Consider the following 26,028-nt stretch of genomic DNA (forward strand, 5'->3'; position numbering starts at 1 on the left):
GAGACGAAACTATGAGGAAAAAGGAACCTGATACCACGAGGTAGATGAATGGAAGGTCTTATATTTTACTAAAGTGGCCTAAAAGTAGTTATACCACAACCTAGAAGTACTTTTTACAAACACTGTGGTTAAAACAAAGAAGTTGACCAGCCTACAATAACTTTTCAATTAAAAAAAAAAAAAAAAAAACAAGGTATGATTTAATTCCGATTATCTGCAAAGAATTCAGGTTAGAGGTCAGATCAAGCTCCTAAAAATCTGATGTTTACTAAAGCTAAATTAAGAAAAAAAAAGCAGAAAATAAGTCTACAACCTCTTAGATAAAAAGGATTTAAAAATGATTTTGAAAAATAAAAAATATAGACCTTATAGTCTTGCATTTATACTTTTAAAAGCCTTAATTTTGGCTAAATTGATTCAACAACTTTTAATACTTTTTAAAACTCTGCAGACGCCCTGTGACACCATGTGCCTTCACTACTGGTCCTCATTTGGTGGGTCTGGAACAAAAAAGTGGGTTGCAAAGCCATTTTTAGTGGTTTGTGGATGTCCGTCTGGTAAAAATATTTGGCAAAAAGTTTATGATGTGCTTTTATTTTGAAGGATATGTATCCATCTCTTCTTTCATTACATCTTTTGTTCCATCTCAAGTCTAAACTGATTCATTCTTTTTGTTAAATTCAGTTATGACTGAAAAATAAATTAATTTCAAGTTGTGAGTGTTTGTTAAGGAGGTGCAGAGGATCCTGTTGCTAGACCAGTTGAAAAGCAGTGGTTCTCAGCTGGTCAGGCATCAGGATCCTGGATCCTGACGTTACACCAGTTAAGACGCATTAATTAAACAATACAATATCTGTTATTTTTATGTTGAATAGTACCAAGAGAACCAAAGTTTTGAAGAAAAACACACATATACATTCATATTTCAATCCAAAGCAGAGATAAAGAGAGAGACGGCAGGGTGAAATCAAATGAGAGTGAGTGTCAGTGTCCTGTTGCTCAAACAGAGCGGTGATTCAGAGAGAATATGTTATTTTCTGATGCCATCTCTGCAGTTATGATCTGAAGAGGTTACAAACACACCAAAATGTCTGCACTGACATGGAGGAAGATTAAGGATTTTGTTTGACTAATGTCAACCCTCCATTCTGCCCTCCATCACAGCCTCTAACTTTGCCAACAGTTTGATTCAACCATCATTTTAAGTCTCTTTGGAATCTCTTAAACACGGCTCATGTTGATGTTAGGGTCTGTTACAGATAGAGAGCAGAGGAGAGAGACAGCAATGTCTCCTGGTCCCTAAAAGTTTTACTTAAGATCCCAAACTGTGGACTGATGACAGCCTCACAGCCCCTCATAACCATAAAATGACCTAAATAAGAAAAAAATCAGAAACTAAAGACAGCAGAATCACTGCATACAATTACTCTGGTTTATCGGTAATAACTCAGAGGAACTATCTTATTTCAGGTCGGCCCTTTAAAATATCTTTTGAGGAAAACCGTATCTATTTTGCCTTTCATTACTTTCACTGTTGAATGTGTTTACTGTTTGAAGAACCTGTCTTTTGTACCAATTCTGGTATTGTGACAACTCTAACATGAACTCTTGTCTTCTAAAGGAGTTTTTATAATCATTTCACACTCAGATAACCCACGTCAGTCTTCCACAAATAGCTATGACATGATGGCTAATAACCAAATCTGCAAAATCAGCATAGACAAAATGCTGTTGTCTCTGATCAGGATGGAAAAAGAGAGTGGCTGAGTGTTTTCCCTCCCTCCCAACCCTTTTAATGACATTTCAAAGGCATTTTTTCAAACCCAAGGGTAGATGCACCTCAGCTGAAACCCTGGGGTTAAGTTACTCTTTAAGTATGCACATTAATACTGCTGAAGAAACAACTGCTTGGACCTACGACTCTATAGTATTAATCATCTAGCTGATTCAGATTCAAGAAGCTTGCAGCTGACTCTCTAAAGGTTCTCAGCTCTGATAATGAGTCCATGTCCTCGAGGAGAAACGGTGAGGATTTATCACCTGTATCACCTGCAGTGGGAGGCATTTACTTAAGAAATTGAGGGTAACAAAAAGCATGAGCTGCATGAGAGTTTTTGACCTTGTACTGAATAGTCCAGCTGACAGAGAGCTGCAGCACTGAAAGTCCATTTTGCATTAAGGCAGATGTGTAAACAGTCTGGCTTTAAACCTGCTGTCTCAGTATCTCCTTTGATGTGTTTATGCACGCATACACACAAAACGTGCAGATGTGAGTGTACCTGGTGCTCAGACAAACACATTTTATCGTGTTGGGCTGATCTCTACGCTGGCATGCTTTGTGTCCATCCTCTTACACTCAGTCCTTGGCAGCCATGAGAAGGATATGTCCATCCAAACTCTTCCATCTAAAACCTCCTGCCTGGTGGGACGTGCTCTCTGTGTTGGAAGCCATGTTAGGGGCTGTATGGTGGAGGCTTTTCATCAGGATGGTTGTGAGGAGGAGAGTAGCGTGGAGGGATCATTGTGGGCCACAGGTGACTGGCTCCAGACTGGGAGTCATCTGATAGACCTGAGGAGTCAGGGAAGGTGTAGGAGCCCTGCAGGAAAAGACATGTTTTTATTAGTATTACAGTATCTTTATTTTGCATTTTTGCACAGGAAAGCTGCAGCGGGATAGAAATATTGGGGAGAGAAAGTGGAGGAACACATACACAAAAGAACATCAGAATTCAGATCCAAAACTATGACCCAGTTTTGAATTTAGTCTGAGTCTTTAGGTTCAAATGTTCATTATTTTAGCCCCATTTTAGTCCTTGGATTTAGAGTAACTGCTGGGTGCTCCTGAACATCCAATCCTAAACTGGATATTAACATGGACACAGCTACAGTTTTGAGGCCAAAATGATAAGCACTCCCCCTGGTGGTAGTACGGGTCACAAACTCCATCTCTTCCCTGATAACAGATGGGATGTGTGTCAAACTTTTGATTCATACGAGTAAAAAAAAAAAAAAACACACACACACACACACACACACACACACACACAAAAGAAAGAAAGAAAGAAAGAAAGAAAGAAAGAAAGAAAGAAAGAAAAGAAAAGAAAAGAAAAAAATGGTCAGACATAATCAATAGCTCTGTTGACAAATGCAACCTGATTGGCTGAGAAAAGAAGGGAGGGTAAAAAATATATAACAAAAACTAGCAACCAACAAAGGTTTTTTATTTTAGGTTGCCAACAACCTAAAACAGATAATAGAAATGTAAGAATTGACTACTGACTCCTAGTATTTAAACACTGAAATAAGGTTACATGGCCTTTCATGCTCTAATATTGCTGTATTGACTTTAAAACATTTTTCCCAAAATAAATAAATCATATGAGTTAAATTACAAAGTACAAATCCATGCATGTGACCAAATTCTTTTTCTGCAGGTCTGAAGAGTCTCTGTACCTGCATGTCGTAGGCGGAGTACGGCGGCAGACAGGGGGCAGTGTTATAATAGGAGTTCATGGAGGAGGAGGGAGGGGGAGGCTCAGAGGGGACAGGAGCTGTGATGGCCTCTGGTTCAGACGAGCTCTCTGAGGCTGTAGAGGGAGTCTGACAAGGACAAGAAACATATTGATCAGTTTTTATCAATTCCAACAACAGAGAATCACACCAAGGTTACCTATAGATGAGTTAGATTTAGGACTATTACAAATCTACTTACTGGTTTACAAGACCAATTATAGAGCTTTGAAATTATACCAAAAACTTAGGGACAGGAATATTTATACCTGGATAACTGTAACATAATGATGGCGTATAAGAGCCACTCTAAAAAGATAAAAAATAAAAATGATCTAATGATTTTCGAGAAAAAAAATCAAAGGATTTGTAACAATTAAGTTGTAAATTTAGGAGAAACCAAACTCTGAACTTTTGAGTTTATAAAGTCTTGTATTTACAAGGCTAAAAGTTGTAAATTTGGACCTTACTGACTTGAAAATTTAAGGTGATAGAGTCATAAAAAAAATCGCATTATAAAGTCATAAATTCACAAGAAAACAAACTCAGAACACTGGATGGTTTAGAGCAGTGATACTCAACACGTGGCTCTCGAGCCACATGTGGCTCTTTGGTGATGATTTGTAGCTCTTTTATTTTTTAACTCTAATCACTATTCCTCCAGAAAACCTTACAAAAAGTAAACATTGACCTGACCTGACTCAGTTTGTTTTCCATACTTATACAATACACTTTAATTGTCAACCTTTATGTTCTGTTTGTATATAACTATTGCCCTTCTTTGCAATTTTTGCCCCTTTTTCCTTTTTTTTGCCACTTTTAACCCTTTACCTACTGAGGCTAAAAATGGTAATTTGGACATATTTTGTTATTCTGGCTGTAAAATAGGCAGGAAATGCCCTAAGTCTGACAGCTTTGGTCCCTTTTCCCAGGAGTCCTTGAACTTGACTTTTCAAGATCTGGTTAATGATTATTGCACATTATATGGAATTGTCAGCAGTTTAAAAGAAGAACAACAAGAAAAATGGATTTGTTTTTCATGGCTTTTATGAGAAGAAATTTTGTTATTGCTCATGAAGTTTTGATTGGACATTTGAAATATGAACCTATACATGTTTAGAACAATCCCCAGTCATTTTTTGAGTCTAGGACTCTGGGTGTGCAAAAGAGAACTATATATGCTCTTCACATACCTCAGTTCAGAAGATGCATCCTCCAAATCCTTGTCCTTCTCTATGAACCGTAGCAGCTGTTTTACCATTCTTGATGGTCTCCCCGACATTATAAATGTGTGTAATAAAACAGACACACACAAATACCACTATCTAACACTATTTTCTGAAAACAAAACACCACTCTTGCTCGCTCTCCTTTTACTCTCTCCCTTCTCACTCGTCTTCTGTCAAAGCTGCCGTTTTTTGCAGTGCTGTTCGACATTACTGTGATACATATACCACACATCATATATTGCTGGAAAGCCAAGATTCTCAGCTCTCTGTCAGCGTTTGAATTTTTTAAATTGAGCAAACTTTTGAGGAGTTACGGTGTTGAGAATCCGTGTAGCTGTCTCCCCAAATTTCTGGTGTATTGTTATGAATGCCCACGTCTTATGGTTGTGAGTACCGTAATCAACCATATATGTGCGCATGCCCACATATCTCAGCTTTCCAACACGGTTGGAATTTTTCAAATCGGACAAATTTTGACAGAGTTATGGTAATAAAACTCTAGACATAAAAAACGGATCAGCTCTGCTCCCTCCGTAGGTAAAGGGTTGATCGATTTTGCCATTTTTCACCTGTTTTTGCCACTTTATTCCTGCTTTTTGCCATTTGCAATTTTTCCCCTTTTTTTGCCATTTTTCACCCATTACTGCTGCTCTTTGCCATTAAATGCCCTTTATTCCCATTTCTGCCACTCTGCTGCTTTTTTCCAATTTTTCCCACCTTTTGCTGCTTTTTACCCATTTTAGTCACTTTGTACAATTTTTTTTGCTACGTTTTCCCACTTTTTAATCATTTTTGCCATCTATAACTAATTTTCTTGTCACTTCCCCATCAAGTTTTCCACATTCTGCCATTTTTGCCACCTTTTCTCTCAATTTTTGCCACTGTTCACCCATTTTTCTGCCATTTTAAGCCTATTTTGCCCCTTTTCGACAATTCTTGCCACTTTTTGACCATTTTTGCTACCTTTAACTTACCTTATTGCCACTTAAACCCTTTTTGCCACTTTTTACCACTTAGATTGTGGCTCTTGCAAATTAATTTTCAGCAGTTTGGCTTTTTGGTTGAGCAGGGTTGACTATCACTGGTTTAGTCATCTCCTGGATGCTGTCAGTGTGTTGTTTTCTTCTGAGATCCAGTTTATGGCAATGTCTCTTTAAAATCCAGATGTTAATGATGATGTGATGATTCTGGGCTTAAATCACAGGTATTCCTTTCTCGCCTAGTCTCAGTAAAAAGTATCTTTAAATCAGTCTCTCAACTGCAGGACTTGAAGAAGGAGAACAGCCTACTATTTCTGCAGTATTTTGTTAGCTACTTTGTCTTCCACCGACACAGTGGTTTATTAAGAACTACATTCAAATAGTTTGTTGGTAAGTCTACATGCAGATTTCTCAAAGTCAGACTAACACTCTTAAATAATGGGGTTGGAGATCAATAAACTCTTGCATACGCCTCAGTTCAGGGCTTATTTGTCTTCCAGATCAAAGATATTATCCAGATATTCACTTGGACCAGCACCTTATGTCTCATTTTTATATAAAATGTTTAAATCTTAGATTTTGATCAGCTATGTGTTTATTTTATTTTGCATTTAAATGACTGAGCAGTCTCTCATTTCCTACTTATTTAAAACTGTTTTTAACGTGAGAGCTAAATGTAAGTTACTCACTGATTAAGCCAGCAAGAGGATAGAAAAATGTCAAAAGACAGTCAAATTCAAAGGGTCAGCTTGTACTGAAGAGACGTAATGTTTCAGTTTTTGTGACCCACATAGAAAAGAAAGAAAGACGGAACAGAGGGCGCAGGGATGCATGGCTGTTTTTGTGTTGTCTCGCCTACGTTTATTTGACTTACCATGTCTTTGAAGCCTCCCAGCACTGCAGCAGTGATGATGCCCAGGAAGAGCGCCACGATGTTGAGGATGGTAGCGGACCACAACAGGTGGTAAAGATGCACCACGTCCTGGCAGCTCTGCACGTCCGTGTACTCATGGTAGCCTCCAATCACCTCTACTCGGCTAGCCCAGTGGGCGGGACAGGGAGGGAAACAGCTGACAGTCAAGTCACAGAAGTCACTGATAATGTTGGTGAGTATTTGTATTCAAAACAAAATGAAGTGCATGATGTGATTCATAAAAATTAATGAGTTTGAGTGTGAAAAAGATGGATGGATGTGGTTCAAATTGAAACACAGAACATACAACATGCAGAGGAAATGGCACCCTAAAAACACACTTCTATGGTGGGTTAAAAACTGTTTGATTATTAAGGTTCATCAAAAAGTCAATCATTAATGGCCAAAAATGCTCTAGAGAAAAAGGGACCTACTTCCAAATCATGGATGATTTCCTAAACTTTTTCAAAAGATCTTTATTCTGAAGTCCCATAAGAGGATGCTCTCTGAAACAAAGGTTAAAAGAAAAGAAACAATCGTGTTCTAATACAATCAATGTTACAAAAAAATCTCCCACAAAAATGACAGAAAGGTAAGCATCAAAAAATCCCAAACAATCAAAGCGGCACAGCAAAAGCAGCTAGGATGTAAGTCACATGTCAGAGTACTCACTTCCCACAGTTGTAGAGGTCACAGCAGTAGCACGTGTTGCTCTTCACACGCAGGTTGCAGGGTGAGCGTGATGATGTGTGACATGGCACCTGGGGGTCAAAAATGGCTTAAATGTCTCTTTACTTTAGGTCTAGCTCTGCAAAACTTATTAAAAATGCTACTGATGCATTTCAGAGAGCAGAGGGAGAAATGTGTGGTCTCTTACATCTCGGTCAGATGCGGTCTCACTGGAGTGATACTCACAGCGGCCTGCGTACAGAGGCCTGAGGTCCTGCAACACAATCAACATGTTCATGTGTTTTACAGCATAATTTAATACAGTCACCTCAAACATCATCCACAAAAACAAAGAGAAACACTGTGACTGGTTAAAAAAGGAAAATGACTTGTTATTGAAGGAGAATTTAGGTCACAAAATAATCCAGCAGTCTATCACACTAGCTACATAAATACTCTGTCCAAAGTTATGAAGTTGAGTTTGCACGAAAACCAACATTGAAACTAGTTTGTAACTTAAAGGGGACATATTTTACCATTTTAAGACAAGTTTATATTGGTCTCAGAGGGCCCCAAAACATGCCTGTAAAATCTGTTGCTGAAAAAGCTCCAGTATAGGAATTTTGCATGTTTAAAAACACCTCTGTTTCAGCCTTGCTCAGAACGAACTGTTTCTGTGTCTGTGGCTTTAAATGTTACTGAGCTGTTTGACTCCACCCCGACAATGCCCCTCTCAGGAAATGGATGTGGCTTAATGGATGTGGCTCTCCTGATCCTCCTCTCAACTGACAGCTAAAAGGAGAGGAGAATGAGGAGAGGAGGTCGGAACTTTCTCTCAAGAGGGGAGGGCCAACCTAACCTGAGGGCAGGGCTAACTCCCCACATGACATCATGAGGGGAGAATCTGAGAACGGCTTGTTTCAGCACACATTTTCTGAAAGGCGGAAAAGGAGAAGCAGTAGAAAACTGATTTTTCTGATACTTAAGGGGATTGTGGACTGGCCAGGGGCACACATTTTTGTCAGAAAACCCTGCAAAAGTGATTTTTGTGTAATATGTCCCCTTTAAATTTAGTCACTGATGGTTGCACACCAGAAAGGCAGTATTACGTTTTTTGCAGTCACTCTAAATTTAGTTTTAGTTTTAAGATTAAAATGCTCAAGTAACATTTCAGGCATTTTTCCCTCTTGAAAGTTTTAGTCTAGTATTCAGGCGAGAAAAAATCCTTATTTTTCAGTCTTTTTAGTCAGAACATTTATTTTCTTTAAACTAATTTAATTCACCATAATCTAAAACTAATAGAACTGTCAAACACTCACATAATGCACTGTCAATTATTTAAATTACATTGAAGAAAATAACAACATACCTTGAATGCTCTTACACCTCATCTCTGTTTTCCAGATTGTAAACTTATTGGAGAAATAGCATACATTTTAAATGTCCAGCAGTCCAACACTAATGTTTATATTATACACTGGAAGAGGTTTGATCCATCTTGATTAGCATAGAGTAATGTCCATGTGAAGTTTTGTGCTTTTTCCTATCCATTCAAGTCATTTAAATGGGTGACTGAGGCATCAGAGCAGCGGCTGGAGCTCTCTCTCTTTTGCACTGAAACCTTACTTTAAACACTTTTATATTCTCATACATTATGTGGCTATAAACTATTGAACCTGACAGATAAAGGCCCAATTTTAACACAGCCACATAAGAGGGACTGACTTGGAAAGATGAGCTTGCTCTCTAACTTTGCACAGCACTGTGACATACAAGCTTGTGCAAATACCCATGTGAAGATCTCAGTCAGGAGTGGATAGACCGATAGTAGGGATTGGTATTGTTCAGGTTTTTCTGATACCCATGCTAAATCAACACTTTTTATACAGTGCCAGTGCCTGAACGGTACCTAAATATATACTTTTGAGAGAAAAATACAGTTTGTTGGAAGTCAGTGGGACAATAACCCACTATTTCTACATACAGCGGGCATCATCACAATGGTTGTGCAGCGATCTGCATGCTGCAGGTTTTCAGTATGCAACCTTATTGTTGGGTGGCTGAAATCAACTCAGCTCGTGGAAAATGTCTGTGTGAGTCCCAAGAAAGCCATCATACTTTTTCAACAGCTTCAATTGGTAAAATATACTAAGGCAACCCTGCTTAGGGAGAACCCTACACCCCAAAGAGGTAGGTGTGCAATTTATGTTATAATTCAAACCGATGTTAGAAATATCTCTATGTGAACTCTGTCATAAGGTAGAAATGTTTTATGCCTTTGTTTCTAGTAGATAGGGTCAGAAATAGGGATGAGAGAGTTGGGATGAGACACCGGGGAAGGAGCCACAGGCCAGATTTGAACCCGGGCCGCCCATGTATATGGGACGTGACCTAAGTACAAAGCCATCTGTGCCCCATAAGGTTGAACTTGAGTTCAAGCGAGGCTACAGTGCGTTAGAACTTATGCATAGCTGATGCATCCCACAGCTGACTTACAGCTGACATGGTCCTTAGCCACATCTGTTTAGAGTTAAGCTGGGTCAGACAGGCTACCCTTCATTAGGTTAGTTAAGGTTGGGTTAGGTTAAGTTACTCTATTTATGACCTTAGACAGCTTTAATTTCCAGTGAGCTTGTCAGCCTCCTTTAAACATACAATCATCAGCACAGGTAAATGTTAGACAAAGTGGCTGCAGTGCTCATGTTTAAAGGAGGCCTTAGTTAAAATAAGGGCCGTCTAAAGTTAACATTAAAAAAATGTCTGTAGTTAATCAGAATTAGTCTCCACTTTTTGAACATTTAAATAATTTTTATTTTGAATTTCTGCTGTCTAAAACTAATGGTAATCAACTTCTTGTTTGGATTCCAATCTTATAAGGAACTTGTTAAGGATTGAAAAGGAAATATTGGAGCAATAAAAAGGTAAATGCTTGAGATCACAAGGTCCTGATGATTTGACGTTTCCATTGAGCTGTCTGTGAGTTTTTAAAGTGAAATGGTACATTAAAGGTCACGTTTAACCCTTTAAAGACACATTTATATTGGTCTCAGAGGTCCTTAAAACATGCCTGTGAAGTTTGTTGCTGATAAAACACTCCAGTATTGGATTTTTGAATGTCTAAAAACCCCTCTGTTTCTGACTCCGCCCCTCTCAGGAAATGGATGTGGCTTAGTGGATGTGGCTCTCCTGATCCTCCTCTCAGCTGGTCACTGAGAGGAGGACCAGGAGAGAAGGCGGAACTTTCTTCCAAGTGGGGAGGGAAAGGAGCACATACTTTTGTTAGAAAACCCTGAAAAAATGTATTTTGCATAATATGTGACCTTTAAGGAGCAGTTGTGGACTTGTTTTACGTCACTGAGGCTGCAGTGGTTTAACCATAGTGTGATGAAAGGGATAATATAGTATGCAATTAAATAAGACTTTAAAAAATAATGCATTAATGCTGAAAGTTCTTCCCTCTCTGGTACAGCACATCTTCATCCAGAAGTATTTCCAGTAGTCAGTCAGGTTTCTAAAACATGATTAAGTCAGTATTTCCTTGTTCTTGTGTTACATTTTAACTCTCTGCCTTTTGTCTTTGATTCAGTTTCAGAAATAGTGTTTTATTTCCATTTAAAGCAAAAACACAGAATGAAATATATATTTCTATTAGTTAGAAAGGTCCCAGCAATCTCTTTATTTCAAATGCTTGTTTATTCAGCCGTGTATCTTTGAAATGTAGCCAACAAAAAGCATTTGATAAGAAATTTTCCATTTTCCTTTCCTCTGACACCCCAGGCAAATGAGAATCTGATCTCCCTTTCAACCAGCAGCATCTTATTGAAGCATAATTGTTTTATGAGTGCATTAGAGGTTATTTATTGTTTGTGTGCTTTGCCTTATGGAGAACAATCTCCTTTTACCACAAAATATATCTGTCTCACTGAACAGAGTGCAGCAGCTGCAGCTGCAGCACAGAAAATGTGAGCAGTGTCCTTGCAGGAGGGCACATGTTAAATATATACTGTATCTAATGCAGAATATATTAAGCTTTAATGGGTATGGCATTGATTAACAACCTTGGTTTAAGTCTGTGCATAAGTGTTATCCATACTCATCATCTATTGGTCTATTTTGATAAATAGAAACTGTAGTGATACTTACGATGTGCCTCGCTGCAAAGACACCGTCGACAATAGCACAGCAGAAGGCGGCCACCACTCCGAAACTGATGAAGACGATAGATGCCACCAACTGTGGAGGAAAACATCACACTCTTAATCACCCTATAATGAAGACAATAAACCTTATGCTTTAGTATTGGGTAACATTTTCGACTTCAGTGTGCATCATCCTGCCGCTTTCTGGCTGTGAGCACTGCTGGTGATGAGGAGGAGGTTGAGTAAAGGACAACAGTGGCAGAGCGCTGTGGGTGACACCTAGCTCCTGGGGTGTTAGTGACTGGCCTGCTGCCCGACTCTTTATAGGCAATGAAACTCTTTACTGCCCCCCGCCAATTGCCTAACTCTCCTCCTGTCACCTCTCAATGAGAGACAGCATGTATTCAGTTACACATCACCCCACCCTGTCTGCTGCCATCCGAGCAGCTCGCAGGAGGGAGGCGGTGTGAGTGATGCAACAGATTCAGCAGCTGGTGATAACAGGGATTCATACTCACTCAAATATTTCTATGATGCTAGCGCTAAAACATTTAGGAGCAAGTGGGAATCATTCACAACTTACAGCCACAAATTTCTAATTTTAATGCGTTTCTTTGTTGTGAAATGTATGGTTTTATCATTTTGATTAAAATATATCTAAATTTCAAGCATCTCTCTCTGCTCACTGGTGCAAGAGTACAAAAGACAGAGCTGAAAAATGTGTTGAATCAAAGTCTGATGGAAGTTTGTGCTTCTGTTTGCATACACTGCAAGGCTGCTGTCAATAAATCTGATTAAATCCTGCTGAGAGTCTTTATGAAGGAGACTGAGTTAGTGTAACATTCATTAAATAAAACTTTTGTTTTATAATCAGGGTTAAAATCCTTACACACCTAAGTATGAATATTGGATTTTGTGCAGAAGTATAACTATTTATCAGACATTAAACAATGACAGTTTTTCAAAGTTCATTCAGAACCATAATTCCCATGTTATTTAAGATGTTTTGCTAAATAAATAATCATTATGGGTTAACTGAATGTAAACAAGCAGCAACCAATATGTTATTTGCAGTTGACTTCATGGAGCAGCAGAGAATGCCTCTTGGGGGGCAAGTAGTGATTTCTGCACGGCGAAGCTCTACCATGTTTACAGCTATTTACGACTATACCAAGTGTTCAAAGTACAGTAAAAACATTCTTAATTGTTAAGCTACTTTTATGTGAAAGTAGAGAAAGATTAAGACAAAAAAAAAACAAAACAAAAGTTTCAAAAAACTCACAGAGAGCAGCAGCTGGCAAGAATGAAAAAAGCCTCAGAAAAGCAGTGATACTCAACACATGGCTCTAGTGATGATTTGTGGCTCTTTTATGTCTTTATTTGAAATATCATCCCCCCAGAAAACCTACAATAAGGGAAACATTGACATCAGGCTTTAATTGTCAACCTTTATTTTTTGTCTGTAAATTTCTATTGCCCATCTTTGCATTTTTTGCCCCTTTTTGTGCAGATTTTCACCCATTTTTGCCACATCTTTTTGCCGATTTCACCAATTTTGGCTACTTCTTCTTGCCATTTTCACCCATTTATGATGCTTTTTGCCATCAAATGCCCCTGTTTCTTCCACTCTTGTCTGCTTTTTTCCCAATTTTTCCCACCTTTTGCTGCCCATTTAAGTCACTTTGTACTAATTTTTTACTGTTTTTGCTGCTTTTTGATCATTTTTGCGACCTATAACTAATTTTTTGTCACTTCTCACACATTTTTGAAACTTTCTGCCCTTTTGCCACCTTTTCTCTCCATTTTTGCCACTTTTAACTCATCTTTCTTGCCACTTTAACTCTTTTTTGTCACTTTTCACCACTTAGATTGTGGCTCTTCCAAATGTGTTTTTCAACAATTTGGCTCTTTGGCTGAGCAGGGCTGAATAACACTGGTCTAAAGCTTTGACGAGCGGTGTCACACAACACTCTTTTAGTGCCTTCAGACATGGTTCTGGTTCTGGTCCTGGCTCCATTCTGGAGAACCTTGGTGCTTTCTGACGAACCAGTCCACTTTCATCCCAGTTTAAGAAGTTTTAAGAAGTTTAAAGAAGTTTTAAGAAGTTTCTTGAGTTTATTAATTGTTTGGTGAACACAGCCTTTGCCATCTCTTCTGCAAGTTCAGCATAAAACTTGCTCTTCCTTTTATTACTTCCCAGCTTCACCTGGAATTCTGATGATGCCCAGACCACAACCAAACATTTAGTCTCCTCAGCAGACTGCTTTTTCCCCATTTTCCACTCATCTTCAAAATGTAGAATATGACACACCCACTGATGACATCACGTTTTGTGAGGAAGAATCAACTACTTTTTGGTTTTAGCTGAGAATCAACTTTTCAGGTTCCGGACCAACTTTTTTTCAGGTTTGAACACGACAGCCAGCTCAAATTAGGTTTGGGAACCAGAACCGGCATGGAGCCCTTCTGGTCTGAAAGACCTTGATGGGTGTTACGGCTGGCTCAAATGCCGAACATAACAATGGAAACCACACACACAAGGGATTAAATCACAATATAACTTTTTTTTTAAGTTTAAAGCAGGATATTACTTAACAAAACCTGAGCACACACAAATGAGGTGCTGCTGCTGTAATGTGGGGAGAGAGAGTTAGCTGGTTAGCAGATCCTGCCTAAATAGACTCTGGGTCATCAACCACAGGTACAGACAACCAGGTGAAATCAGCAGTAACCAAAGGAAGCACCAAAATAAAACAGGAAGCACTCATGTAACACTTCCCCCCATAAAGATGGCACATATTGTGACATCACTCAAAAACACAAGACAAAGCATCAACAACAACATTTTCTTGGCCTTTCTTATGGCGAATCTCTAAGTTATAACTCTGGACTATGTTGGACCAATGCATCAACCTCTGGTTGCTGTTGTACAAAAACACCAAAGGATTATGGTCGGTGTACACAACAACAGGCTGCAAGGACGAATCAACATACACCTCAAAATGCTGTAAAGCCCACAGCAAGGCCAGAGCTTCCTTCTCAATGGTGCTGTAGTTCTGCGGTGCTGGTGAGAACTTTTTAGAAAAATAGCACACAGGATGGTCAATGCCAGCTGAATCTGCTTGAATCAAGACAGCTCCAGCACCTTTACCACTGGCATAAACCTCAAGCTTGAATGGAACAGCAAAATCAGGGGGAGCAAGTACGGGAGAGTTGCACAGAACAGCCTTAACAGCTTGAAAATCCTGCTCACACTTGAAGTCTCACACCAACTCCCTAGCTGGACTGACAAGGTCAGTCCAGGTTTTTCTGCTGACAGCTGATTTGTTTCAAAAGGGTCGATACAGGCTGATACTAATCTTTTGCTTATGTGCATCAATAATTTTAAGTCAATATCCTCCTCCTCAGACTTGCAAGTCTGGTGTACTCCTCTAGAAGTGAACTTCTGACATGTTAGTATGTTAGCTAAGAAAGTGAATGAATCAATCTCTTCTTCTAACAGTTTTAACTTGTCTTCTATTAATCAGTGCTGATAGACCCTTAGCTCTCATGAAAATGTGTTAACACAAGAATAATGTCCCCCTAATACCCTGAACCATAAATAACTTCAACACATCAACCGTGCCATAATGTTTTATAGTGTCCAACAAATCAGGGGCGGTGTGGTAAGAGCTGTCATAGCTGGACGATGGTATCCACACAAACACACATAGTAACTGGGAATGCAGGCCACACTGTGCTGCATGATGGGAAAGGTGTCACGGTTCAAACTCATTCTTCACTCAGCCCTGACAGTCCCTTCCCTGCCTGTCCCACCTGCTCCTCTCATCTGCAATTTCCTTCCCCACATTCCAGTGTGGACATCTGTCCTCCTCCGCTTACACCCCATTTCTATTTCTGTCGGCATCGCCCCCGAAGCCCAGGAGACTCGCTCTGACACACAAACCTCCTCAGAGCGAGTGAGACTCACAGAGCGGGCTGGGTCTGCTGCGTCTATTGTCAAATTAACAACATAATCAAGCTGCTGGCTGTCGTAAGGGTAACAGGGACTGATAGAGCAGCTTAATGACTGTGCTCTGTGACTGTAGAGAAAAAGAGACACCATGCAATGAAAGTGATCTCAATGCACAGAGGTAATATAAATCCTCTTACCATCTGCCTCTTGTTTTCTATCAAATGAGCGCCGATAATTCCCAGAAAGGAGCCAAAGCCCAGCTGAAAATGAGAAAAAACAGCCATTAGGGTGTTTATCTAAGAAGGCTTTGATTTCACAGCATAGTGGGATGAATAAAGTGATTCTGTGACGCTCCAGAGAGGCTTTTCAACTGTTACTGCCTTTTAAAGATAAGCAAAATGCATATTTATTTACTGTTATTTGAGAGTTTTAGAGATTAAGAGCATCCCTCAGTATTACGTTTACACCCTCTATTGTAGATCTAAGTAAAAATCTCCTTATGTTTCTAACAAATTCCCTTTTATTTACTGTAACTTTACATACAGAAAGCTCTTTTCGGTGTATGTATATTTCCTCTTCTGTAATCCATTTTCTTTACTTATGATCTAAACTAGAAATCTAATTCGAGGCTAAAAAAAGCCTCTTAAGAAATTTAACCTCATATTCTGTTTGCTGATTCTTTTTCTTCGAGCTCTTCAGCAGAAAAAGCGGCATGCTAAAAGCCGATTACTGTGAAGAAAACACATTTATGGGCTGAGACACTTTGCCTCACTCAGCCTCTAATGACAGCGATGCTGAATAATGAATGTGGGGGAAATTCACCCCTCAGAGACCTTCAGTAACAAGGTTCATCAAAGTCCAAGAGTGAAGAGAGCTCCTTTAAAACAATCCCACTTCACTAACCATCATCATCTCTGACAGTAAGCAGTTAAGCGCTGAGGTGTGATCGGCACTCACAATGACTCCTGGGTAGTAGCCGCCCACAGTGATGTTCTGCGTCCTGGTCGTCGCCGCCAGGCCAAAGATGAGGATGAGCACTGATACAATGAGAAGCAACACCGTCACGATTATGGATTTCCTCTTCCTCCTTTTAAAGGAACCTGCAAGACAACACCTGAGTGAATATCTACAGCTGATGAGTAAAGTGATGAGAAATCAGACAGAGGTTAAAGAATGGTCTAGATCTTAGTATTAACATACACTATGTGGACAAAAGTATTTGATCATCTGATCATTCAACCAATGACAGCTTAGACGAGGAGAGATGGCTTGCAATCTCCATTCCATTTAATCTCAAAGGTGCTCAGTGGGATTGAGGTCAGGGCTCTGTGTGGTCTAGTTAAGTTCTTCCACACTGAACTCATCAAACCATGCCTTTATAGTCCTTGCTTTGTGCACTGGGGCACAGTCATGTTGGAATAGAAAAGGGCCTTCCCCAAACTGTTGCCACAAAGTTGGAAGCATAGTGTTGTCTAAAATGTCTTGGAACACAAAAGCATTAAGATTGGCCTTCACTGGAGATAAGGAGCTGAAAAACAGCCCCATACCATTATCCCTCCTCCACCAAACTTCATAGTTGGCACAATGTAGCCAGACAGGATTCGTCACTCCACAGAGCATGTTTCCACTGCTCCACAGTCCAGTGTCGGAGTGCTTTACACCACTCCATCTAACACTTGCCAGTAGACTTAGTGATGCGAGGCTTACATGCAGCTGCTATTCCATGGAAAACCATTCCATTAAGGAAAGATCTCAAGGGGGGTGCAAGGCTTGGTCTGCTTTGGGGTTGTCAAAATAGGATTTGCAAATATTTTGTAAAATAATGCTAAAACACTTAACACTTTCCACACAGTCTTTTAGCAAAAAACATGTGAAGAGACACTTTCTGAGGATTTATCAATGAAAAACTAAATAGATCTTGATTTGGCAACAATGTTACAGTGTCATTTAGCAGGCGATGTTGTCCAAAGCGATGCACATCTGGGACAGATGTTCCTGACATCAAGCACCTTGCCCAAGGTCCCACACTGGAAACACATTGTGCCTTGAATGGAATTATGGGATTTGAACCCCAAACTCACAAACATTTTTGTATGGGGGCTGGGGGAGGGCAGCTTCTCTTCGATACGCATAGAAGGGGCTCTAGGGACAAATGGTTGGTAACCCCTGAGCCATAGAACAAGCAGAGTAATGGTGACATTTACGCAGTCGTTGACCATGGTCTGTGATTTTACTTGCTCTTCCGCTTCATTGCTGTTGTTCCTAAACGCTTCCGCTTCCTTAGAGTTGACTGTGGAATATCCAGCAGGGATGAAATTTCACGAATTGTCTATTGCAAAGGTGGCATCCATTACAGCACCACACTTGAAGTCACTGAGCTCTTCAAAACGACCCATTAAATACCACAAATGTTTGTAAATGGAGACTGCATGGCTAGGAGCTTGGTTTTAAACCCGTGGCAACAGGTCTGATTGGAACATCTGAATTCAATAACAAACAGGCGTGGCAAAGCACTTTTTCCATATAGTGTGTGACAGAAAAAAGGAGATTTTACCAACACATTTAGGGCTCGATAATGTCTTTCAGTCGCCCTGCTCTGTCTCACATGTATAAAGCAGAAATGACTCAGCTGGATGAAATTAACATTGACGTCTGATGATGGCTGTGAGGTTGTTTATGCTGCAAGGCTGCGGTCAATCAAATCTGATCAAACGCACCCACACAGATGTGACCAAGCAGACTGTCTAAGTGGGAATGTTTACATGAGCACTAATAAACTGATCAATGTCTGATTTCTGCAGTTACTGCATTATGTTAGTAGTTATGTAGACACCACAATCAGATCTGCTTTATCAGATGAAGACTATTAGTCAATTATGAAATGTGGAGAAACACACCAAGCTTCTTGCCCTGTTTTTTAGTGCATGTATACTTTTTATCTGCCTCTGTTGCATTCTGGCCATGAGTAACATGCAATAGAGGCAGATAAAGAAAAAAACATGGTGAGTAGCAGCATTTGTGGGGTGAACCTATACGTCTTTCATGATCAACAAAATTGAGGATAGAAATATCCTAAGTCTCCTAAATTGAAGGAACTTAGAAATAGTGATATACCAAAGAAAGTGTTCATGAAAATGACCCAGGTAGGCTTTAAACTGAGGTCAGACTAGATGGTTTCAGTGCAATTATATACACATTTTTACACAGTATAAAGCTTCAGTAAGAGTTTGAGCTGTCACTCCAGAAAGCAAAAACACAAGAAATCAGTTTAGACTTGAGAAAAAGAATTGTTGTTACTCACAAAATAGAAGAAGGATATACAACGTTTTTCAAGTGCCAAGAACTGGAGTGAGAAGGACCAAGAAAATCAATGAGTGCCACACAGTCCAGAACAAGCCGGGCAGAGGTAGGAAGAGAAAGACTGCAAAGACTCTGGATAGAAAAATAGTGAGAAGTGTGTCTAAAGACCCCAGAACAACTGCCAAGACACTCATGAAGGACTTGTCTAACAGATGGCATCACCAGAGGCCTGCACAGGATTGGACCAAGAAAAACTTCTGCAGAAGAGACAACTTCAGTTCAGACTGAAGTCTACTAAAGTCAACCTGGAGAAAGATTCTGCATACTGGAAGCATGGCCTTTGGTCAGGTGAGACTAAACTACAGCACTTTGGAAATGTTTGGAGAAAGAAGGGAGAGACGTATAATCCAAAGAACACCATCCCACAGTGAAACACGGCGGTGCGAGTATTTTGCTGTGGGGATGCTTCAGTGCATCTGGAGCTGGGAATCTCCAAAACGTGGAAGCAATAATGAAGGAAGAAGGATATGTGAAGATTTTGAATGAAAACCTCAAACGGTCAGAAGTGAAACTGGGTCTGTGTCGTCTCTTTGTCTTCCAATGACCTGAAACAAACGTGGATCCTGGTGAAGAACTACCTCCAGAAGACCAAAGTGAACGTTACTGACTGGCCTGCACAAAGCCCTGACTTGAATCCCATTGAAAATCTGCTGGGTGAACTGAAGACCGAGTCCACGCCAGAACACCATCAAATCTGGAGGAGCCTGGGAGATTGGCCAAAGAACGGGCTGGGATTCGAGTCAGTGAGTAGACGAGTCAGAGACTTGTTGAAAACTAAACAAAAGACTGCAGGCTGTTTAACAGCACTTAGGAAATACTTTAAACAATGTTTAAGTGCGTTACGTATTATTTATCATAAAAATGCATCTAAAAAAGGCTGACTCAGTGTGTCAGTCTCTTAACATGCATTAGTTAAAAAGTCTGACTCAGCTCGAGTCCACCACTGGGTATCTGGGGACTTTAAATGCATGATATCACTTTATTATTACTCTCTGCAGCATTATTCAGTCAGCCCTCTGTACGTTTAAAGAGCAGGATGTTTTAAAGTCAAGTTGGGTTGAATAGCTATATACACACTTGCCAATCACATGGCAGCAGCTCAATGCATTTAGGCATGTAGACGTGGTCAAGACGACTTGCTGAAGTTAGAACCGAGCATCAGAATGGGGAAGAAAGGGGATTTAAGTGACTTTGAACATGGCATGGTTGTTGGTGTCAGACGGACTGGTCTGAGTATTGTAGAAACTGCTGATCTACTGGGAATTGTCACACACAACCATCTCTAGGGTTTACAAAGACTGGTTGAAAAAGGGAAAGTATCCAGTGAGTGGCGGTTGTGTGGAGCAAAATGCCTTGATGATATTAACCACTTGTTACAACTAAGGTATGCAGAACACCATCTCTGAATGCACAACATGTGGAGCCTTGAAGCAGACAAGCTACAGCAGCAAAAGACCACACTCCTGTCAGCTAAGAACAGGAAACTGAGGCTACAATTCACGCAGGCTCATCAACATTGGATGACAGAAGACTGGAAAAGTGTTGCCTGGTCTGACAAGTCTCGATTTCAGCTACGACATTCAGATGGCAGGGTCAGAATTTGGCATAAACAACAAGAAAGCATGGATCCATCTTCTGATGGCTACTTCCTGCAGGATCATGCACCATGTCACAAAGCTCAAATCCTCTCAAACTGGTTTCTTGAGCATTACAATGAGTTCACTGTACTCCTGTGGCCTCCACAGCCACCGGATCTTAATAGGGCGCCTTTGGGATGTGGTGGAACGGCATCGTGGATGTGCAGCCCACAAATCTGCAGCAACTGCCTGTTGCTATCATGTCAATATGAGCCCCATTCTGTGAGGAAGGTTTTCAACACCTTGTTGAAACTATGCCATGAGGAGCTAGGGCAGTTCTGAAGGCAAAAGGGAGTCCAACCCGGTACTAGCAAGGTATACCTAATAAAGTGGCTTGTGAGTGCATGCACTCTACTGCAGTGTTAATTTTGGCAGCTATTTTTAATTTTAGTCTTGATTTTAGTCTTTAAATTGAATATATATTTCAGTTTTAGTCACAGTTTAGTCATTTCTATCCTTTTAATTTTTTGTCTAGTTTTAGTCGATGAAAACTCAAAACATTTCAGTCTAGTTTTAGTCCATAAAAAGTCCTCACATTTTAGTCTTTACTTTTAGTCCGAACATATATTTTCTTGGGGTCTCTGCTTTCTACAGCTGAGAGGCAGACTAGCTACAGCTGCATTGTTTTTTGACAGAGTCACCCACAGTGGAGAAATATCACGGATTTTGAACGTTTGACGTAAACTACATTACATTTTAGTCTAGTTCTAGTCATCTTGACAAAAACTAAACTTCATTTTTGTCAGTTTTAGTCATCACAGATCCATTTTTGTTAGTCTTAGTCTAGTTTTTGTTATGGAAAAAAAGACTGTCGACAAACATTTTTAGTCATTGAAATTAACACTGCTCTACTGTATATAATGATCCTTTCCACTTGCTTTTAACCTGTTTTAGTTTACAGCACATCAGGATAAGCAGCAAATTAAACACAACATACAAAGTCCTTATAGCAACCAAAGAGTCGATCACATAATTCAGCACCTTCAAATATGCACAGGCAACCACAAACTAGTCGTGTGCCAGAGTCTCACCTTTAAAGAGTCAAACAGCCTCAGAGACTGTCCATCTTTAAGCCACTCAGATTTAAAACAGTTATCTGAGCCTCCTCCCAGAGGGCATCTCTTCAAAAAGGAGAGCTGCTGAGAGGGAATCAACTCTAACAATATTCATTAAAGAAAGACAGAAGGGAGCTGCCAGTAATCGCAGACGCAGTCTTCACTATTTTCTCTGATGGTTTTGTTTCACTAAGAGTAAAATTACCTCATTGAACTAAGGTAGAGGAAGATCCATCTTCTTCTGGTTGTTTTCACTCACACAGTTTATTCTGATTTTGTCTGAATGATTACCACAGAACAATAACAGATGATTTAAGTGCTCTGCTTTTATCAATGTGCGTAAGCCACAGATGGATGTCACTGTGACTGAATGCTGATGTTCAATCCTGGAGATCAATAAAAAGACATCACAGGAAAGCTTGTGTTTCTGTCAACATGGTGCCTGCACAATAAAGAACACAGCCTCTCAGATTATTCATCTATAAATACATGTACAGCTGCAGAACTGCAGAGTTATTTTACAATAACAAATACAGTGTGATGACCCACAAATACAGACTTATATTACACCACATTTACTTAGTCCTAGACACTTCTCATGGATAATACCTTAACCCCCTAAGACCTGAGCTTTTGTTTGGACTGAATGTTTAGTTTCTCCCACTTATTTGGGATAATTAGGGTCTGACAAGTTAAAACATTAGCCTTGTCATAGAACGGGAATTTCTTGGAAATTTTCTTTTCTAAAATCCAAATTGTACATTAAAAAAAGTACTAAAATTTCTGGGAAAATTCTTAAACATATTTTTAAATTACCCCGAAATTTCTTTAGATAGTCCTCAAATCTTTGAGTGAAACTTCATCATAAAGCCTTAACATGCCACTAGAAAAATCACCCAAAATTTAAGCAAATTCCCCAAATATAAAAGCAAATTCTCCCTTAAATTTCTTGGCAAATTCTGGAAAATGTACAAAAAATGTTCCTCGAACTTCCAGGAAAATGATGCAAACAACTCCCCTTGAAATTTCTAAGAAAAATCCTGATAATGTTAAAGGGCAATCCCAACTGCCAAATTCCCAATCCAATTCCCCAAAAAATGGCAATAAATTTTACATATGCAAAGAAAAGAGAGAGGAATTAAAAGCCATGCAACTCTCGAAAATATACAAACATATTCTCTAAATTTCCGAGCAAATTTACCAAAATATCCAAACAGAAAATTAACCTTAATACCTTAAACTTAAATGGACATTCTGGAAAATTAACTCATCAGTTCTAGCATCAGAAATCAGTGTTCATTTTGGCAGCTTTCTTTAAATTTAAGTTTTAGTTTTAGTTTTAAAATGAAGTGCATTTTAGTTTTAATCACATTTAGTCATTTCTACCCTTTTAATTTTTAGTCTAGTTTTAGTCGACGAAAACTCTAGACATTTTAGTCTAGTTTTAGTCCAAATAAAGTCCTCACATTTTAGACTTTACTTTAAGTCCAAGCATTTATTTTCTTGCCTTAGTCTAGTTTTTGTCATGGAAAAAAAGGCTGTCGACGAACATTTTAGTCACAGTTTTAGGTGACGAAATGAACACTGTCAGAAAGGACTACTATAACATGGAAAAGCCAAGTCCTCATACGTGGACGCAGGGTCTTAAGAGGTTGAATGCAATAGTTCCCATTGACAAGATCATGCATTACATTTCCTTTCAAATTAAGTGGTTTTTGTTTCTCTAATTGAGGCCAGAGTTGTGAATGTAGTATATTCCTCCCACAATAAATACTGCTTCTGTGTATAATTAATCACTTTGCATGTCAAAATGACACCAAGTCCCCAAACGCCCCTGAAACATCTATTTCAACTAGATAAAACCACCACTATATTAAAAGGGTGAATCCACCACTTGTGTTAGATCATCATAACCGTGCAGACTCATGTCAACAACTATCATGTGTCCAGGCAGAATCCCCTGGTTGGAACTTTATGTACTCATCCTATCGAATATAAAAGACTGATTTTACATGACACAAATGGCGCCTTTGAATTGGCATGATATACGCCAAGCATCCTGGTAAAACCTGTCAGGCGGTTGCCCATGAGAGCCAAACAGCCAGGCTGCTGAGGTTACTCAACGTCGCCGCACCTGCAGTGACGCGCTGCGGCCTGGACCAGACAAAAAAGACACGATGCAACGAGTGTTTTTGTCTCTTTGTGAGCAGAAAAAAAAGACTTAAATGTTAATATCGGGTTAAATTCAAATATCGATTACCAATATATCGCCTATCTGTGGATAAGCTTCCTGTCTTTCACAACAAATCCGCGCGTTCTCGCAAAACCGATACATGATTGAATTGATAAAACCTGCTGCAGACGGACCGCTGACCTTGTTCACACATACCCATGCTTGTTTCCGAGAGGGTCAGTCCGCTGGATTGGAGGCTCTGAGGAGGAGGCATGCTGGCTGGAGGATGTCTCACGCAGTCCTCTTTCAATCCTCTAACAGTGCACTAAACAAAACAATCACGACTCAATGAAATGCGGTTTAAACTCTGGAGCTAATAACCGTGGACAGTGAGCTAACGCAGACGGCGTGTTCGCTTGGTGTTGCATTCTCTGACAACAGCGGTCCGTCCTCCACGCAGAGCCCGAGCCGTCTCATTTACATCCCCGTGGCTGTTGACGCGTCAGTCGGTCTCTGTCCTCGCGGCGAGTCGGTGTTTTGACAGCGGGTCGCTGCTGCTGGTGGCTGCATGTGCGCATGTCACACACATACCGGCAGGGCTCTGGTAGACAGTAACTTTTTTTTTCTTGCCCACCAGCCACTGTGGCCTCTTTTTTGTAGTTACTAGCCACTCAGCATGTCCACTAGCCTTAATTTTGTTGGGAAAATACTTTTTATATGCTCAGGTACGTTTGGTTTGAAAGGAAACAAATAATCAATTTTCCTCATTAACTAATCAATATAAGCTCTCCCCTTAATAAAACACTTCTCCCTGTACACATAAAAAGAACACTGCAGAATTAGAGACAGTTACTGAGAGACTGGAAACAAAAAGAATGGATTTGTACTATAAAGGCAATATATATATATATATATGTAATATCTTTGTCTGATTCTGATTTTTCCTGTTCCAACCTGCTGTTATCAGTTTTTATCCTACATGAATTTTCTGTTTTTTTAGCACTATATTTGACAACAAGGCAATGCATACTGATGGACAATACGCTCTATACGTCCTTTAGGAGCACCTGAAGTCACATGTGATAACGCTAACTCAGTGAATAACTTTATTCATGGTGCCAGGGGCGTAGCTAGGGATTTTTGGGCCCCCAGAAAGAATGTCGTAGCGTAATGTGAAGTGTCCCGAGAGTGGACATGGGATTTTACTCTGCTTTAGGATTGGTCAGTGTAGGTGGCCAGTGGCTAGGCGAGCTGTGACAAAGGGAGGAGACGAAGTAAGGAACAATGGTGGACGGCTGCGTTTGCGGGCCTATGTTCTTTTTGCTAGTCTGTTAGCATGTTTTGTACATTTATTTTGTGTTGAAAAAACTGAAAGAACCTCCTGGAGTCCAATGCTGACGCACATTCCTCAGTTAACCGGATGTTAGTGAGGCGATAATTCGTGTGTGTGCTTGAGGACTTTTGGCTGCCGCTGGAGTTGCCAACCAGGAAGGACTGACTGATCCACGGAGCTGGACTCTGCTGCTCGGGAGCTGCAGCGGTGAGTGACCTGCTGTGTTTCTGCTGGAGGGGAGACTGCCTGGACTCGGCTGCACAAGGAGGAGCTGGAGCGAAGGGTATGTGACTGTAAGCTTCTGTGGGAACAGAGGAGTAAAGACGGCGGCAACGCATCCAAACTTCACAGGCCTGCAACGTTTTTCCTTTGAGTGTGTGTGTGTGTGTGGGCCCACAGAGACTAAGAGGTTAAAGTGTTGTTATATTTGTTTAAAGGAACAAATATTATTTTGTTTTATCTTTTTTATTCTGATTTAGAAACGACTTAAAAGAGAGTTTAAAATTTAAGAGACTTAAAAAAGGAGTTAGGTTGCAGACCTTTAGTGACAGTGTTTTTTTCAGCCGTTTTGCGAGTCTCAAAAGTGTCATATTTTGTACTGTGAAAAATCCTTCAGTAAACTTTAATATTCTTTTCTACTGTAACCACGTTGCCTGGGTTCGGCTTATTTTTATAAAATTGACTGAAGAACATAGAGTGTGGCTCAAGGTCATTTCATGCATTTTTGCATGTCACTTTGTTTACTATCCCTGGAAAGGAAAGTGAATTATATATACGTACTGTCCCTTATTTAATTTAATTTTTTATTTAAGTTTTGTTTAGTTATTTGTTCAATTCTATTGTATTTTTACTACCGGTTGTGTTGCTGCAATGCCAGAATTTCCCCTCTGGGGATCAATAAAGTCTTATCTTATCTTATCTTATCTTTTTGAGTGTTTTAAACTGCAACAGGTAAACCTTTGGGTAGCTACCTTAAAACCTAAACGAACCCCCTACCCACCATTCTAGTAAGGTAAGCTTCAACATCTTAGACAGATAGAGCGGTGGGAAGGCTACATATATCTGAACAATAATG

The 26,028-nt window shown here is 39.8% G+C and overlaps 1 protein-coding gene across 5 annotated transcripts; it reads right to left on the minus strand.

Moving 5' to 3' along the window:
- Positions 1-1,841: 1,841 nt before the first annotated feature.
- tmem255a (transmembrane protein 255A) lies at positions 1,842-24,143 on the minus strand. Of its 5 annotated transcripts, none has more exons than XM_041797946.1 (10): positions 23,837-24,143; positions 16,353-16,495; positions 15,593-15,655; positions 11,445-11,534; positions 7,510-7,575; positions 7,305-7,393; positions 7,067-7,138; positions 6,594-6,756; positions 3,454-3,600; positions 1,842-2,597 (listed from the first exon to the last, which is right to left on the minus strand). In XM_041797946.1, the coding sequence occupies exons 1-10, from the start codon at positions 23,892-23,894 to the stop codon at positions 2,454-2,456; spliced, it is 1,035 nt and encodes a 344-aa protein (XP_041653880.1). In that variant the 5' UTR covers positions 23,895-24,143; the 3' UTR covers positions 1,842-2,453. The 5 variants fall into 5 exon arrangements, with proteins under 5 accessions (XP_041653880.1, XP_041653879.1, XP_041653883.1 ...); XM_041797945.1 differs by having other exon boundaries at positions 23,822-24,143; XM_041797949.1 differs by lacking the exon at positions 7,067-7,138.
- Positions 24,144-26,028: the final 1,885 nt, after the last annotated feature.

This window comes from Cheilinus undulatus, linkage group 10, assembly GCF_018320785.1.
Source record: "Cheilinus undulatus linkage group 10, ASM1832078v1, whole genome shotgun sequence".
NCBI lineage: Eukaryota > Metazoa > Chordata > Actinopteri > Labriformes > Labridae > Cheilinus > Cheilinus undulatus.

Coding starts and splice junctions, on each gene's coding strand:
- tmem255a (XM_041797945.1), bottom strand. CDS start 23,894: ATGCCTCCTCCTCAGAGCCTCCAATCCAGCGGACTGACCCTCTCGGAA. Junction 15,656..16,352: donor GCTACTACCCAGGAGTCATT/GTGAGTGCCGAT, acceptor TCTCATTTTCAG/CTGGGCTTTGGCTCCTTTCT. Junction 7,139..7,304: donor GACCTCTACAACTGTGGGAA/GTGAGTACTCTG, acceptor CCTTTGTTTCAG/AGAGCATCCTCTTATGGGAC.